Raw genomic sequence first — 15,215 nt, 5'->3', positions numbered from 1 at the left:
AAAAGACAGCCATGATGACCAATTTTAAACCAAAACGTTTATAGATATAGACACCGACTGCTAATGGTGACTGCCTGTTGAAAGGGAAAATGAGGGGCTGTGAAAGGAGAGACTTTTCACTGCACATCCCCTGGTATTGCTTGATTTTTTTTTTAAAAAGTCAAGATTATTATTTTAAAAGAAAACATTTTAGGACTGAGGACTTCTTATAAATGACTTTCATATTTCAGAGAGAGGATATGCTGAGCTTTTTAGTTAAGTGAACATTTGACAAATGTAAATTTACTTAGTATCACTTAGATACTTAAGCCACACTAGAATCTTTAATTACAACAGCTACATGGCTAAGGCTTTTGTATTTGAACTGTAATATAAAACCAATATTTGGAGACAGCACACGTCAGAAAAAAATCCTATTCAAACATTCCATTCACGTCAAAAACAATCAAGAAATAGGAGAGCAGTTTAAAATTATGTATCATATTTTAATAAGCTGTTCTGACTGGCAGGGGTAGTAAACTACAGCCTGGGGGCTAAATCTAGCCAACTACCTGTTAGTTTATTTTTCTAAGTGAAATTTTTATTGAGATAATTGTAGATCCACATGTAGTTATAAAAGTAACAGAGATTCCTTGTATACTTTGCCCTGTGTTTCTCATATAACCTATCACCTGTTTTTGTATAATCCATGAGCTAAGGATTTTTGGATTTTTAAACGGTTGAGAAAATTAAAAATATTTTGTGATGTGAAATTACATGAGATTCCAATTTCGGTGTCCGTAAAGATTTGCGGGAACACACGCACATTCCTTTACATACCACTTCCAGCTGCTTTTGTGCTGTGAGGCCAGAGCTGAGCAGTTGCAACTGACCGTACGACCTGCAAAGCCTAAAATATTTCCTACCAGCTTTACAGAAAAGTTTGCTGGCCTTTGGGCTGCAGACTGGGCTAGGGTCAGGAGAGAAATGAGTATCTGGAATAAAGATTTTTCTTTCAAGGACAATTTCTAAATGATGTCTGTACCATTGATTCCCTCAGATATCGATGTTAGAAATGTCTTCTTGCAATGAGGGACAAATGGACAATTAAATAAGAGTCAAATATGTCCAGTTTTTTCTCAAAATCTAGAGATGTCTATGTGTTTTGAAAGAATTACACACAGGATGTGAATTTCTCTTAAATATAAAGGGATCATTTATCAAAACTAAAAGTAATGAAGGTAGGTTGTTTCAAGTCCACAAGTAACCACCAATACAATTGAAATAACCATTTCCCTCCCAGGATGCTTAAAATGAACAAGTGCAGATAACCCTGCACTGAATACTAGAATTATCTGCTGTTATTCATGTGTTACTCTCTCAGCCTTGGGTAAAAACCCTACCCTTAGCTTTAGGCTGAAGCCAGTCCGTTGTGACCTTTCCAGAAATAGGTGGTGCAGTGTGAGAGCACGTGAGTATGTGTAATGCCTCGAGAATTTCAGAATTGTTTGACAAACATACACTGTCTATTTTCTATAGGCCAAAGTCCCTCAAACTAACAGGTGAGAATTGAGCCATCTTAAGAACAGTTTATCAGAAAAGGGCTGTACGTAGGCATTACAAAGAGCCTTGTTCGGTGAATCCCTCCTAATGCAAGGTCTTTTGGGGGGTGGGTGAGGGGAGGCAGGGGTAAATATTTAAGTCCTGGTGCTACTAGATCTAGTTATGATGGAAAGAACTGCAAGTTCAAATTTTACCAAGAAAACCAGACCCCAGAAATTCCATTAGCATCAGAGGTCTTAACCTAGCAGCAAAGGGACCATGGATAGAATTTAGAGGGTCCAGGGATTTGGATGGGAAAGAAGATGAATCTTATTTCACTCGCCTCTAACTGAAATTGAGCATTTGTCAGTTTGGGGTGCAGGTACCAAACCACAGAAGCATTAACAGGACCAGTGATTCAGTCAGCAAAATAAATCAGTTTTTTTCATATAACATTCTGGTTGCTGTAGCTATCTTGAAATAACATTTATGCGCATCTCTCCTTCAAAATTAAGAGTATGGCTGACCCTTGAACAACACAGGTTTGAACTGCACTGGTCCACTTACACGCAGGTTTTTTTTTTTTCAAAAGTAAATACTACAGTACTACATGTCGTGGCTGGTTGAATCCACAAACATGGAGGAACTGCGGACATGGAAGGCCAAAGGCCGACTATAAATTAGACTAAGATTAAGCCCTGCATTGTTCAAGGGTCAACTATGGTTACTAACTAGGTCTGCCGCTACAGCCTTCATTTAATATAATGCTAATAAAAATGCCCATAATCCAAGAAATATTTTGATAACTATTTCAATATAACTGTTTTCCTTGGCAAACCTATACATTTTGTTTTATTCTTTTAAACATCACTCAGAGAAGGGATTCAGAGATCCCACTGGATTCACAAAGGGGTCCATGACTCAAAAAGCAATGAAGAAAACTGGCCTTAAGGCAGGTCTCCCAAGTAGGTGGTGCTGGGTATTAGAAGGAGCTCCACTTGGAGGACGCAGACACTGGTTCTAATCCTGACCAACTGCTGGACTTGGGTTCTTTACCTTCATTCCCTTCTCTATTAAAACAGAAACATCTCAAGGTGGGGCATGAACGAGATCCTATCCACGTGGCCCCTGAGAGTGGCTGAGCACAGGCTCAGGTGGCCACTCATACTCTTGGGAGTTCAAGTGCGGTTATCACCAACGATCAGTATCGAAGCAAAATTTGCTCAACCATTTTGTAACCTGCCTGTTGGGGGAATGTAACATGGGTCATTCCAGCAATACTTGCCCCCAGCATGTGGGCAGACAGCCTAGGGACATTTTCCGATCACCCAACAACACCCATGTTCAAAATTTTTTCCAATCCAACTATCGACCTCACCATTCGTGCAAAAGATCTTGTCCTTTTCCTGCCTCGACACTTAGAACTCAAATCGCTCCGTCCCTGATTCCCCTACTTCTGCCAGTGGAAGACACCCTAGTCTAAGTGGAGAGTCAGGCTGCAAATAACACACAGGCACGGGAGTCCAGCACACGTGGGTCTGACTTTCCTCTGTTAGCTGCACCGAGCAGGTTAACTTTTCTGAAGATTGGCTTTCTCTTGTAACAGCAAATACAAATGTCATTCATTGTAAGGTTTGAATGGAATCCGGCAGGGAAATGCTTGAACTTCATGGTTCACGGTGCTTCTTCCTCCCACCCAGAGCCCTGGCTGGTCAGCCCCAGCCAGGAGTCTTGTTTTCAAAAGTTGAGACCTTTTCTGTACCAGTGATGCACACAGGCTCCCTTCTTAGGCATGTTTTTCTTTCCTCACAGGACTGGCTGCGTAATTTGCAGGGCTTGATGCAAAATGCAAATGCAGGACCCCTTGTTCAAAAATTAAGAATTCCAAGACGACAGCAAAAGCAGAGCATGCACCCAAGTGTGAGGCCCTTCGTGACTGCACAGACGGCAAGCACCCATGAAGACAGCCCTGCTCCTTCACTGGAGCAGCTCTTCCCACCTGGCTGCACGTTAGAATCACCTGCAGAATTTTAGAAAGTACTGATGCCCAGGCCCTTCCCCACAGAGACGGATTCCAATACCTCAGAGCTTTCCAGCTACTGCAGCCCAGAGCCACAGTTGAGACCCACCGGACTAGAGGGACAGAAAGCCTTGGAAGAATGCCATGGGCCAGTATGCACAAAGAACAGACAGAGGGTGCCCCAACAAGCCCTGATAAAACAGAAACGTTCACGTACAGAATACCCTGGGTGTTCAGGACCCGTGCCAGGTGTTTCATAGCAAAGTCATCTCCAGCCTTCAAGAGCCTGCATTATTGCTCAGGGGCAGAGACTACTCATGACTCAGCATCTCCTTGTGGGGTTTTAACTCGGCAAGGCTACTCCAGAGCCACGATTTCCCAGCACCCTTTGCCACAGCCACGGCATATGACCAGCCATGTAGCCAGGAGAGGTGAGCATAAGTTTATGTGCAACCTTCTAGCAGTGCTAAGAAGAGGGAGGATGGCTTCCCCCTCCTATCTTGGCTGGAGCTTAAGTTGCCACCACCTTGGACCATGTGTTGAAGATGCGGAGCGGGGCTGAGAAGTGAGATAGAAACCACGATGCCCAGTGTCATAAGGTCACAGTACTAGTTCCTGGTTGTCCCCATCCCCTGGCCCCAAACAAAATAAATGAGAAAAAGACACACAGGTGAGCCAATTTCTGTTTTGGTGTTTTCAACCAGTCGACTTTATCATTAAGCCAAATGCCTGAAATGGCCCATTTTACAGACGAGCAAACTGAGAATGAGGTAAAATCTCTAGCCGGACGTCAGCCAGACAGTAGTGCCAGAGGCAGGGTTGTTCTTACCTCCTTCCTCCTCAACCCTGTTACCTTTTAACAAAAGAAGGCTCCTTTTGGATGGTTGTATCATCATCTTACTCAGATCAACTTATTACTCTAACAAAATAACAGAAGTTTCTTCACCTTCGTATCTGAACAAGAGGCAGAGACCAGGGTGAGGTGGTTGAGGCAATCCCCTCTGGTGCAAATAGAAAGTGGCACCAAAAATCTCACTGATCAAGGTGACTATTTTAATGCAATTTTCCTAAAAACCAAACGTAACGCAGAAGAATCCACAACGAACAAAAACACCACACTCTTAAAGACAGGTCCAAGTCTGCCCCTGCATGGCCCTGCCTTAATTCCCAGGCCAACTTCTAATAAAACTTCATTTACAAAAACAAAGCAGCTGACCTGTGGGCCACAGTTTGCCAATTAAAAAAATATTGCTTTAAAACGAGTGATTACTGAGTTTTGAGTGCCCTAGGCACATGCCTCCCTTGTCTCACCCTAGTTCCAGCTCTGGATGGCACCGGGGAGAAGTAGATGAGTTAACACAGGTCACGTTCTCACGGTGTCTGGCTCAGAGTAAGGACTCACAACAACATAGCAACAGGAATTGAGGCGCATACTTTTTAAGAAATTAAACCCAGGGACAAACAAAAAATTCATGTTCTACAATGTTTAGAAGGCAGCAAGAAACCTTAACCAGAGGAGAGCATGAGGGTAACATCTTGATTTCTGTACTCTTCACTGGAGATTTTATAGCTACACTGACTAAGGATCAAAAGGACGCAGCTTTTCCCAGTGCCTAAGCTGGAACTTGCCTATCTCTTGCATGAAGCTGTAGCTTGCTTAAAGGGATCCCAGGAAACTTGGCATTCTCAGTATTTCTCCTGTGTTTTCACCCATCATCAATTACCCCGTTGCTTGCACTCAATAGCCCAGCTCAGGGGTCAGCAAAAGATGGCCCTCCAAATCATGGCCTGCTTTTGTAAATAAAGTTTTATTGGCACACAGCTATACCCATTCACTTACCTGTTATGTATGGCTGCTTCGGTGACAATGGCAGAGTTGAGTGATTGTGCCACAGAGCTGAGTAGTTTCAACAGAGACTAAGGCCAGCAAAGCCCCCCAAATTTACTATCTGGCCTTTTACTGAAAAAGCTCGCCAACCCCTGGTCCAGGTGATGTCAAACTGCAAACATATTCATTAATCAATTTCCCCTTTCAGATCCATATTGACCTTGCGAAACAGAGCTGGGTGCAGAAACCATGTCAGCGGCCTCTTACCTACTATGGCTGCTTCCCAGCTTTATTTGGTGACTAGCTGTATATTTTAAGTCTCATCCTCATTTTATAAAGTTTTGTTGGAACACAGACATGTTCTTTTTCTTATAGTCTGGCTGCTTTTGTGCAGAGAGTTTAGTCACAAAGGAGACCTAATGGCTCCATAATGCCTCAAATATTTACTATTTATATTAAATATTATCTGATCCCAAACTTTTTGCTGACCTCCACTCTACTGGGCAAGCAAATTTGCTAGGTGATACCAGCGTGGATCCAAGACCCTTGATGCCCATACAGCTGTGAAAAAATGTCTTCTAAAGAGGCTGATATTTTTCCTGTTTATCTGAAGAGCTATAACACCAGAAGTACAAGCAACGTCTATACGATTTCGATCTATCGGTTCCCACTTGAAAGGTCAACAGCCCTTCTGTTACTAGAACAGAAACACAGATAAGACTCTTTGACAAACGGCAGAATGGTGACTAAAGAATCTGTACAATGCACCAGCATTCAGTAACAAAACACTTCTGAACAACCAAAAATAGCTCTAGAGCAAAGAAATGATTAATTCTCTCTGCTATCATTTCCATCTTTTCTTCTCACAAAAAGATCCAACAGTGCGTTATAACTCGCCTGAAGTCAGACTTAAACGGAATCAGATTTGTTCAAACAAAATTTCTAAAATAAGTTCTGTACCTCTATTTCATAAGTGACATAGTCCCCTGCATACAATCTATAAAAAAATGTTTTCACATCCTTGTTTCTAGTGTATCAAAAACAATGGATCTATTCAATGTTTTAAAAGCACAGATGTTTAGCTTGATGAGGGCACACAAGAATTTGTATTAAACAAAGACTGTATTTGAAGAAAAGAACAAAGCAACTTTGGATAAATTATATATCCACTGGCATTCCATGGCCTCCTAAGTTTCCGTCAAGTGAAATGTCCATTTACAAGAGGTTTGGGGTTTCTCGTTTGTTGGTTCAGCAAACACCAAGGGCTTACCGTGATGAAGACACTAGTCTCAGGCTTTCCCACGCATCATATGTCCCAGAACCAAGCCCAGGACCCACTGGGCCCCTCATCTCTTTTTATGAACCCAAGTAGGCCAAGGTTGAATTTCACAACACACACAATTACAGGCTGAGCTAGCGTCAGCTTGATCTTTGGCGCCACCTACAGATCAAACTGCATTTCGCTTCACTACAGCACTAAGACACAGATCTCCTACGTGCATTTACAGAGAAATTACTACGGGGCCGGGGCAGCACCACAGAACCCCACACCATAACCTGTCTATGGAAGACCATAAAAATGGAGTGCCCCTCTTACACCATTCTACAGATGAGCTTGCCTTTTTATTATAAGACAACAGATAAAAGGAACCACACAAAAAACGTAGAAGGCGAATACTCATAAACCACCACCCAGGTTAAGAAACAACTTTTCCGGCCACCCCAGACCCTCCAGGTACCCCGCCATCACCTTCACCTTTCCCGCTCTACAGATGAGCGTAGTATTAGTTTTTCCATGTGGTCTAATTAGTTTCATAATGCCATCGGAGATGGATTGGTTTTAGAACTGGAATCCATTGCGAAGAAACTATCCCTATTGGAGGGAGCAGTGCTCGATGGACGCCCCCCACCTTGGAACCGAGACAACCTGCTTAGACGATTCTTGGAGGGAAGACAGGGACACGGATGGGGGAGGGTCTCCACAGCGTTGCCTTGGCGCCTGCCTGCCCTCAGGCCACGGTGACTGGGGCCATGGCCTCGCTGGAGCAGGTGTCCCCTCAGCTGGTGACTCAAGTCTGGCTCGAAGGCCTGAGTGCAGAGGGCCGGGTAGGGGCGCGTGTCTGGCATTCCGGACGGCTGCCCACCCTCTCCGGCGGAACTAGAGGCACTGGCTGGGCTCCAGGGATGTCTCGAGCTGCCCCACGGAGACCAGGGTGCCCAGCTGCCCCGAGGCACTGCTCTCGGACGGGAAGGTGACCAAGCCCGAGCTCTTGTTCTCACTGTGGTCACTGTGCTGCTTCTTGTGGCACCGCAGAGAGTCGCCCCTGACAAAGGAGGCGCCGCAGGTCTCGCAGCGGAAGGCCCGCTGGGTCACTATCTGGGCCACGTGCTGCCCACCGCTCTCTCGGGGCCCCTCCCTGCCCGGCGGGGCCCGGTTCTCTGTTTTGGCCTCGTCCCTGTGCACCTTGTCGATGTGCTTGGCCAGGCTGCTGGGCCGCTTGGTGTCGAAGCTGCAGAAGTCGCACTTGAAGGGGCGGTCCTTGCAGTGGACCCGGCTGTGCACGCGCAGGGCGGCGGCGCTGGAACAGGAGTAGCTGCACTCGGGGCACTTCTCGGGGTGGTCGGCCTGGTGGAGCCGGCTGTGCTCCAGGAGATCGGCCCGGTCCCGGCCCTGGAAGGCGCAGTGCAGGCACTTGAAGGTGTGCTTGATGCGGATGTGCGACTTGAGGTTCGCCTTCATGGTGCAGCGGACATCACAGAACTCGCACTTGAAAGGCTTCTCCCCCGAGTGCACGATCATGTGCCTTTTCAAGTCCGAGCTGATTTTGAACTTGGCGCTACAGAGCCAGCACTGGAAGGGGGTGTCCCCTAGCAACGGAAGGTGTGTTTCCATTAGAGCAGGCAGGCAACACAGAACTCCCCCCAAACACACCTCAGAACACCTGGCCGCAGAGAGGTAGCTGGGTCTTTGAACTCCAATGACTTGTCACCTCGTAACACCACCACTTACCACGTATATTAACTCGCTTAATCCTCACGACAATCCTACGTGTGGGTACTACTACCCCCATTTTAATAGATGGGGTAATGGAGGCTCAGAGAGGTCAAGTTATTTGACCATGGCCAAACAGCAGGGATTTGAATCCAGGCATCATGGCATCCAGGTCCACACTCTTCATGACACTTCCGTTTCAGATCTAAACTCACTTAACTTGACATCCCAAATTTGGACAGGGAAGGAAGAGGTGTGGTTTATGTTACACACAACTGTTCCAAATCAAGTTAAGACTTATAAATGTGCTCACTTTAGTGTTTAACCTGTATTTTTACATCAGTTAACTGGCTTGTATTATTAAAGTTTTGTAGTTTCTCAATGGCAGAATGAATTTTATTTATAAAATTAACTCATGAATATGGCAGCAGGAGAAGACAAATCATGAAATGCCATAGCCTCCTCTGTACTCCCTGGAGGCACTGCTAAGGGTTTAGTTCTTTTGGAGGTTGTTACTTTAAATATCATTGTCAGTTGACTGTATGAAAAGATGAGATTCTTACTTATCCTACATAACCATCCTTTCCCCAAACTTCTCCTGCATTGTTGGTTGTGATTTTGACTCTTCTAGCCTTTCTTTCTAAAATGAGTAACAGCTTCAACTTTTAGTCCATCAGCTTGAGAGGTTTAAGGATTCCTTTCTCTTTGTCACACTACCTTCTCCCTGCTTGAGAAATAGCTTTATTTTTACATTTAAGTTCGGTTTGCATTCTGACTTAATTCCCATGCTTTAACTAGTTGCTTTAAGCTTTAGACACAAACCACAGGTAATGTGTATTATGACTGGGTATGTGACGTTCATCTGAGCCAAATTCTGCACTGGGATTACGTCCACTTCCTTATAGTGGATAAACGTCCACTTCCACCTGGGCCAGTTGATCGTGTGGCTAGTATCAAGTTCACCTCGATTCTCTTTTTACATTGAAGTATTCTGATTTACAATATTATCTTAGGGTCAAGTATACAGCATAGTGATTCAATATTTTTATAGATTATACTCCATTTAAAGTTACTACAAAATAATGGCTATATTTCCTCATGCTGGACAGTACATCCTTGTTGCTTATTTTATACATAGTAGTCTGTATCTCTTAATCCCATACCCCTATCTTGCCCTTCCCTTGATTCTCTTTTCTTACATGCTCACTTGGGGGTCACATTTTATCCTGCTTCTTGGCTTGTGCATTGAGGGAAAGAAGAATCTCACCATCATCTCAAAAGACATCCAGTCTCTTAATTATGTAACATTTTACATGGAATTTCTTATGGATTTTGAGTTTCTGATTTGCTGAATTTCCTCTTAACTTTCCATATAAGTATCATCCTGATATTTCCCTTTATTACAACCCCAGTCAGCTTCATTCAGATCTTCACATATCAAATATCTCATGCCAAATTTTGTTTCCTCCCTTGTTTTGCTAGAGTTTATCTTCCAGTAACTTCCACTAGCCTAGTGGCTGTGAGTGAAGTCTCAAGTCCTTGTGCATTGTTGTCTAGTCTACGTTCACACTTGAGATAGTTTGGCTGGGTATAGAAGTCTACATACCAAATCATTTCTTAATTTTGTGGGCACTGTTCCACTATCTCCGAGAAGCCAATATTACTGAAAAGTCTTTCTAGGTATGGATCTCTCCAGCCATTCCCTTTGTCCTGTGTGGCATCTTGTAAGCCCTTTCATCTCTCATGGCCCCCGAGAATTGAAACATTTTTCTCATTTGATTTTCTCACTTCTCTTTTCTTCCTAGACCTAGTCAGAAACCAGACTTCTATCTTCTTATCATTAGTTCTCCAACTTTTTTCCTGGTCTCTGGGAAGTTTAACTTTATAGCCAGCAACCCTAGTTTCAATTCATACCTCTTTTTTCTGACTACCTTTGCTCATAAAACTCTTCTTGGATGCAACATTTCTGCCGGTGGGTAGATACCAAAGAAAACTGAAAAATTCTTGTAAGTTACCCAAGTACCCTGTTATCTCCAGAATTTGTTATTTGTTAGATGTGGCGCATTTCATACCACTCGTTTTCTGCAGATGACGAGATAACCCATAGTTGACATTTTACAGTTAGGAAGAATAGACTGGTTTAAGGATTAGACACAGGTGTCATGGGTTTTACCTGTTACTGGATAGTTTAGACCATTTTGCTAATAGGCTTCAGCTTCTCCTCTGAACTCTGACCTTTGCAGCCTACATACCAGTTCCAAGTCCAGAACGCTCAACGCAGACAGAAATTGGCTGGAAAGATTGGCTCCCAACACTATAGCTACCTCCCATTTGTCTGCTGGGACACAGTGTTCTTTACTCAATTTTAGATGTCAGTATATGCCTGTCTGCTTGCCATTTTCCATGAATTCACTGGAAATTCTCATTTTACGACTCTCCTTATGAGCCTCCCAATGCCCATTTTTCTGTGCCATGTGGGGTGGGTTGGTTCTACCTTTTTATTTCAACAGGGTCTCACAAAGAAGGGAAGGAAAAGCTTTTCTGCAAAGCCTAACTTCTAGATCTAGAAGTTTGTGACTTGCAGTTACATTCAGGTGATTTTGCTACACGTTTCTGAATTAAGCCACGCAATCAGAGTTTAAGTTAAATGACAGAAACACCTAGTTTATACATCAGACTTTTATTGAGATACATCCTTTGCTTCCTGACTGCTGAATTGGATTATCATCCCCAGTGGTATTCTATGTAGTCAAGTTAGAGAACCCAGATGTCAGACTTCCATGTTTTACTGAAAGCTGTTGTCCCGGTAGAAGAAACCACAAACTTCACCATCAACAGAGAAGTTCCAAACTTCTTTACTTACACCCTGAAGTCATTTAAGTTGCTTGTGCTTTTTTTTTTTTTTTAAGTTGCTTGTGCTTTAACTAAATGAACGCTAAGGAATTAGAGAACAAGGGAGGCACCGAGGTTTCGAGGTGTGGGACGTACCTGTGTGGGACCGGAGGTGTACGGTGAGCTGGCTGGAGTTGCGGCTGGCGTAGGGGCAGAGCTGGCACTTGTACGGCCGCTCGTCGGAATGTATCCGCAGGTGCTTCTTGAGGCTGCTGCTGTCCACGGCAGCGTAGTCACACAGGTGACACTTGTGGGGCTTCACGCTGGTGTGACACCGCATGTGCATAGTCAGGTTGTCCTTCCGGCTGAAGCACTTGTCACAGAACTCACACTTGTGGGGTTTGTCTCCTTCAAACACATAAGAAGAGTCAAGGTTTTAAGGGTTTTCTCTACCAAGATGACTGCAAAGAGATGTGACCAAGGTGGTAGCCTGAGCATAGGGGTCTGCTTCTTCCTTCTCACCAAATGCCCAGAGATAGGAAGACGCTGAGGTCTAGATTAGCACATTGGGCAACAAGTAGGTGTGCTATTCACTCATGGCTCAGAACATTTGAAGGCTCCTAAGGAACAGAGATAATATCAGACTGAGAGAAAATCATAGGCCAAACCTTGTTTGGGAAAACGAGAGTGGTCATAGAAGTATTCAAGATCAGAGCGGGCAGGTGGAAGGGTATTAGAACAGCTTTCTGGCTCACTAGTTGATAAAACACAGGGAGAATGGTCAGGCTGACCCTTCCCTTACTTGTACTAAACCACAAGCAGCAACGGTATCTACCTCCCAGGCTGTTAGGAAGTGAGCGTGCTTAGGCTGGAGAAACAATGCTAAAGGCCCCAAGTACCTAGAGGTACCCTGGAGAGCAGAGAACCCCAAGCCCAGGACATTGCCACCACATAACCACTCCAGACTGATCATATCCAAATAAAAGTCTACCCAATAACCAAATGCTTGGGGAAAGCCAGAACAGAAAGACATGCCTAACTCAAGAACCTGAAGTTAGAGAAAATAATTATTTCAACACTAAAAACAGACATGGATTTTTTTTTTTTTAAATTAAAAAAATTTTTTTGGCCGTACCACCCAGCTTGCAGGGTCTTAGCTCCCCAACCAGGGATCGAACCCGGGCCCTCAGCAGTGAAAGTGTCACATCCTAACCACTGTACCTCCAGGGAATTCCCCAGACATGTGTCTTAAGATGGCTTACCTAGAGTCATGGTGGTACAGTGTCAGAAGCCTAGGAATGACGAGATCTTAAAGCTTTCAGAAAAAAAAAAAAAAAAAAAGCCCAGATGAGCACACAACTCCTCAGACAACACTGGATGGTAGCAAGATGGGAACAGTATCTGCAAAGTTCCACAGAAATTATATCCTGTACTTGAACTAGCATTCCATGGGAAGAAAAAATAAAGCCAGTTGACAGATGACGCAGGGTATCACACTTGAACCGTGTACGTCAGAACAACAAAAAGGTAAGTGGATAAGATGTGGGCTTTAAGTAATGAAATGGAAAGTACTGCTTCCAAACCACCGAAGACTGCCAATCATAAAAAAAAAAAGGGATACAGGGCTTCCCTGGTGGCGCAGTGGTTGACAGTCTGCCTGCCGATGCAGGGGACATGGATTCGTGCCCCGGTCTGGGAAGATCCCACATGCCGCTGAGCGGCTGGGCCCGTGAGCCATGGCCGCTGAGCCTGTGCGTCTGGAGCCCGTGCTCCGCAATGGGAGAGGCCACAACAGTGAGAGGCCCGCGTACCGCAAAAAAAAAAAAAAAAAGGGATACAACAGAACACAAAATGAGGTAAAAATCAAACTAAACATCACTTAGTACAAGAAACAAATGGATTAAATTTCCTATTAAAAATGTCAATTACATTTAAAAAAAAATCAGCTTAATGCTCTTAAGATACCCAAATAAAAATGGCAGAGAAGTAGAAAACGATAGAAAAATACTCTAGGAAAATGCTAAAAGACATCAGAAATATCAATATTAGGCAAAACAAATCATGGTGAAAGCCACTAAAAATTTTATACTGAGGAGACAGAACTCACTAAGTAGATGTGAATCAGACTTATGAATCTAACACGGTTTCACAAAAGGTTTTTCAAAGAAAAGCTTGCAAATTGTAGGACATGTTTTAAAACAACTTTTGCTCAAGAATCAAAATCCAATTACAAACTCCCAAGAGATGAACAGGGGGAGCTCCATGTATCAAAGCCCGTAGCCTAGTCACTTTCCAGAAGAATGTCTGTGAACTTCAGGTCATTTTAAACAAAAGGCTGAAAGCAAGCGAACCATCTGCAACTCAAGAAACTAGAAGAAATGAACAGCACTTGATCAATAAAAACAAAAAATGGCTGTTAAAAGGGGAAGGTTTGCTCAAAGGTACCAATAGGCCAGGGTTTTCAATCCCACCACTACAACCATTTGGGGCCAGGTGATTCTTTGCTGTGCCCTGTCCCGTGCACGTAAGATGTCTAGCAGCATCCCTGACCCTTTCCACTAGATGCCAGTAGCACCTTCCTCCCCAGTTCTGAGAGTCAAAAATGTCTTCAGATATTACCAAATGTCCTGGGGGGAGGGGGACAAAATTGTATCTGGCTGAGAACCATTTTAATAGACATTGGAAAGGAGAAAGTGGACAAGAAATAGACAAACTCAATCATGATTATTAAGTAGGCCTTTACCCCAATCAGTTTAGAAGACTCAATAAAATGGTGATCATCCAGGAAGATATAAAATTACAGTCTGAATCAAGAAAGAAAATGGAGCGATACCACTTAGAAAAACTGCTATGTCAGAGATGTACCCCAAGGTAAATTGTTTATTGTTCAAATAGTCACTGTCGTTCCCAGAAGAATTATGCTGCATGGTCCCATCACTGCAGGCTTGGACATGTGACTGGCTCTGCCCAATGGAAGAGGAGCAAAACTGATGAGTTACTGTTAGGCAAATGCTTTTAAGAGCCAGTGCCTTGGGAATTCCCTGGTGGTCCAATGGTTAGGACTCCTGTTCGATCCCTGGTACAGGAACTAAGATCCTGCAAGCCACTCGGTGTGGCCAAAACAAAACAAAAACAAACAACAAAAAACAGCCAGTGTCTGGCTGGCTACACACGCCTCTCTTGCCCAAGATGGCCTGTAACATTCCAGATCAGGGTTTTTTTTTTTTTTAAGTATAGTTGATATACAATATTATATATTTCAGGTGTACAACATAGTGATTCACAATTTTAAAGGTTATATTCCACTTATAGTTATTATAAAATATTGGCTTGCTTTATTCCCTGTGAAGAGCAGGGTTTCTTTTTTTTTTAAATGAATTTACTTTATTTATTTATTTTTGGCTCTGTTGGGTCTTCGTTGCTGCGCGCGGGCTTTCTCTAGTTCCGGTGAGCTGGGGCTACTCTTCATTGCAGTGTGCGGGCTTCTCATTGCGGTGGCTTCTCTCGTTGTGGAGCATGGGCTCTAGGTGTGCGGGCTTCAGTAGTTGCAGCATGTGGGCTCAGGAGTTGTGGCTCACAGGCTCTAGAGCACAGGCTCAGTAGTTGTGGCATATGGGCTTAGTTGCTCCACAGCATGTGGGATCTTCCTGGAGCAGGGATCGAACCTGTGTTCCCTCCATTGGCAGGCGTATTCTCAACCAGAGCAGGGGTTCTTATTTTGGGCCTCATGGATACAATTTAGGGGATCCAAGACCTTGCATGAGAAAGGATTAAATTTTTATCTCCATTACCTCAAACTGGAATTTAGCATTTCCTCCAATTATGGATGTAGTCAATAAACCATAATAATGGTACCCGAGACCTACATTAATAGACATAAGCCATGTTCAGACCACATTCTACTTGCTGTAGTTCTCAGTATCCTTTATGCTCATCACTACTTCACAATTAAGATAGTAGACCAGCCACTGGATCTGAAAATTAACTTCAGAGCTTCAGTGCTTCTGTGCCAACGAATCATC

General features: G+C 43.8%; 1 protein-coding gene across 2 annotated transcripts in view; it reads right to left on the bottom strand.

Annotated features, from left to right (window-relative positions):
• Positions 1 to 6,919: 6,919 nt before the first annotated feature.
• ZFP64 (ZFP64 zinc finger protein) overlaps positions 6,920 to 15,215 on the bottom strand; it is a 79,121-nt gene continuing 70,825 nt past the window's right edge. The window contains exons 4-5 of one of the 2 annotated variants that reach the window (XM_029221120.1): positions 11,350 to 11,601; positions 6,920 to 8,237 (exon numbers count right to left, since the gene is read on the bottom strand). In XM_029221120.1, the coding sequence (XP_029076953.1) occupies positions 7,528 to 8,237; positions 11,350 to 11,601 (962 nt within the window). In that variant the 3' untranslated portion in view covers positions 6,920 to 7,527. The remainder of the gene's footprint in view (positions 8,238 to 11,349; positions 11,602 to 15,215) is intronic. The other variant, XM_029221119.1, reaches the window with a different exon arrangement.

Source organism: Monodon monoceros, unplaced genomic scaffold (genome assembly GCF_005190385.1).
Source record: "Monodon monoceros isolate NGI ecotype Baffin Bay Population unplaced genomic scaffold, NGI_Narwhal_1 Super_Scaffold_13, whole genome shotgun sequence".
NCBI classification, from domain to species: Eukaryota; Metazoa; Chordata; class Mammalia; order Artiodactyla; family Monodontidae; genus Monodon; species Monodon monoceros.
This window is presented reverse-complemented; position numbering and strand designations above follow the sequence as displayed.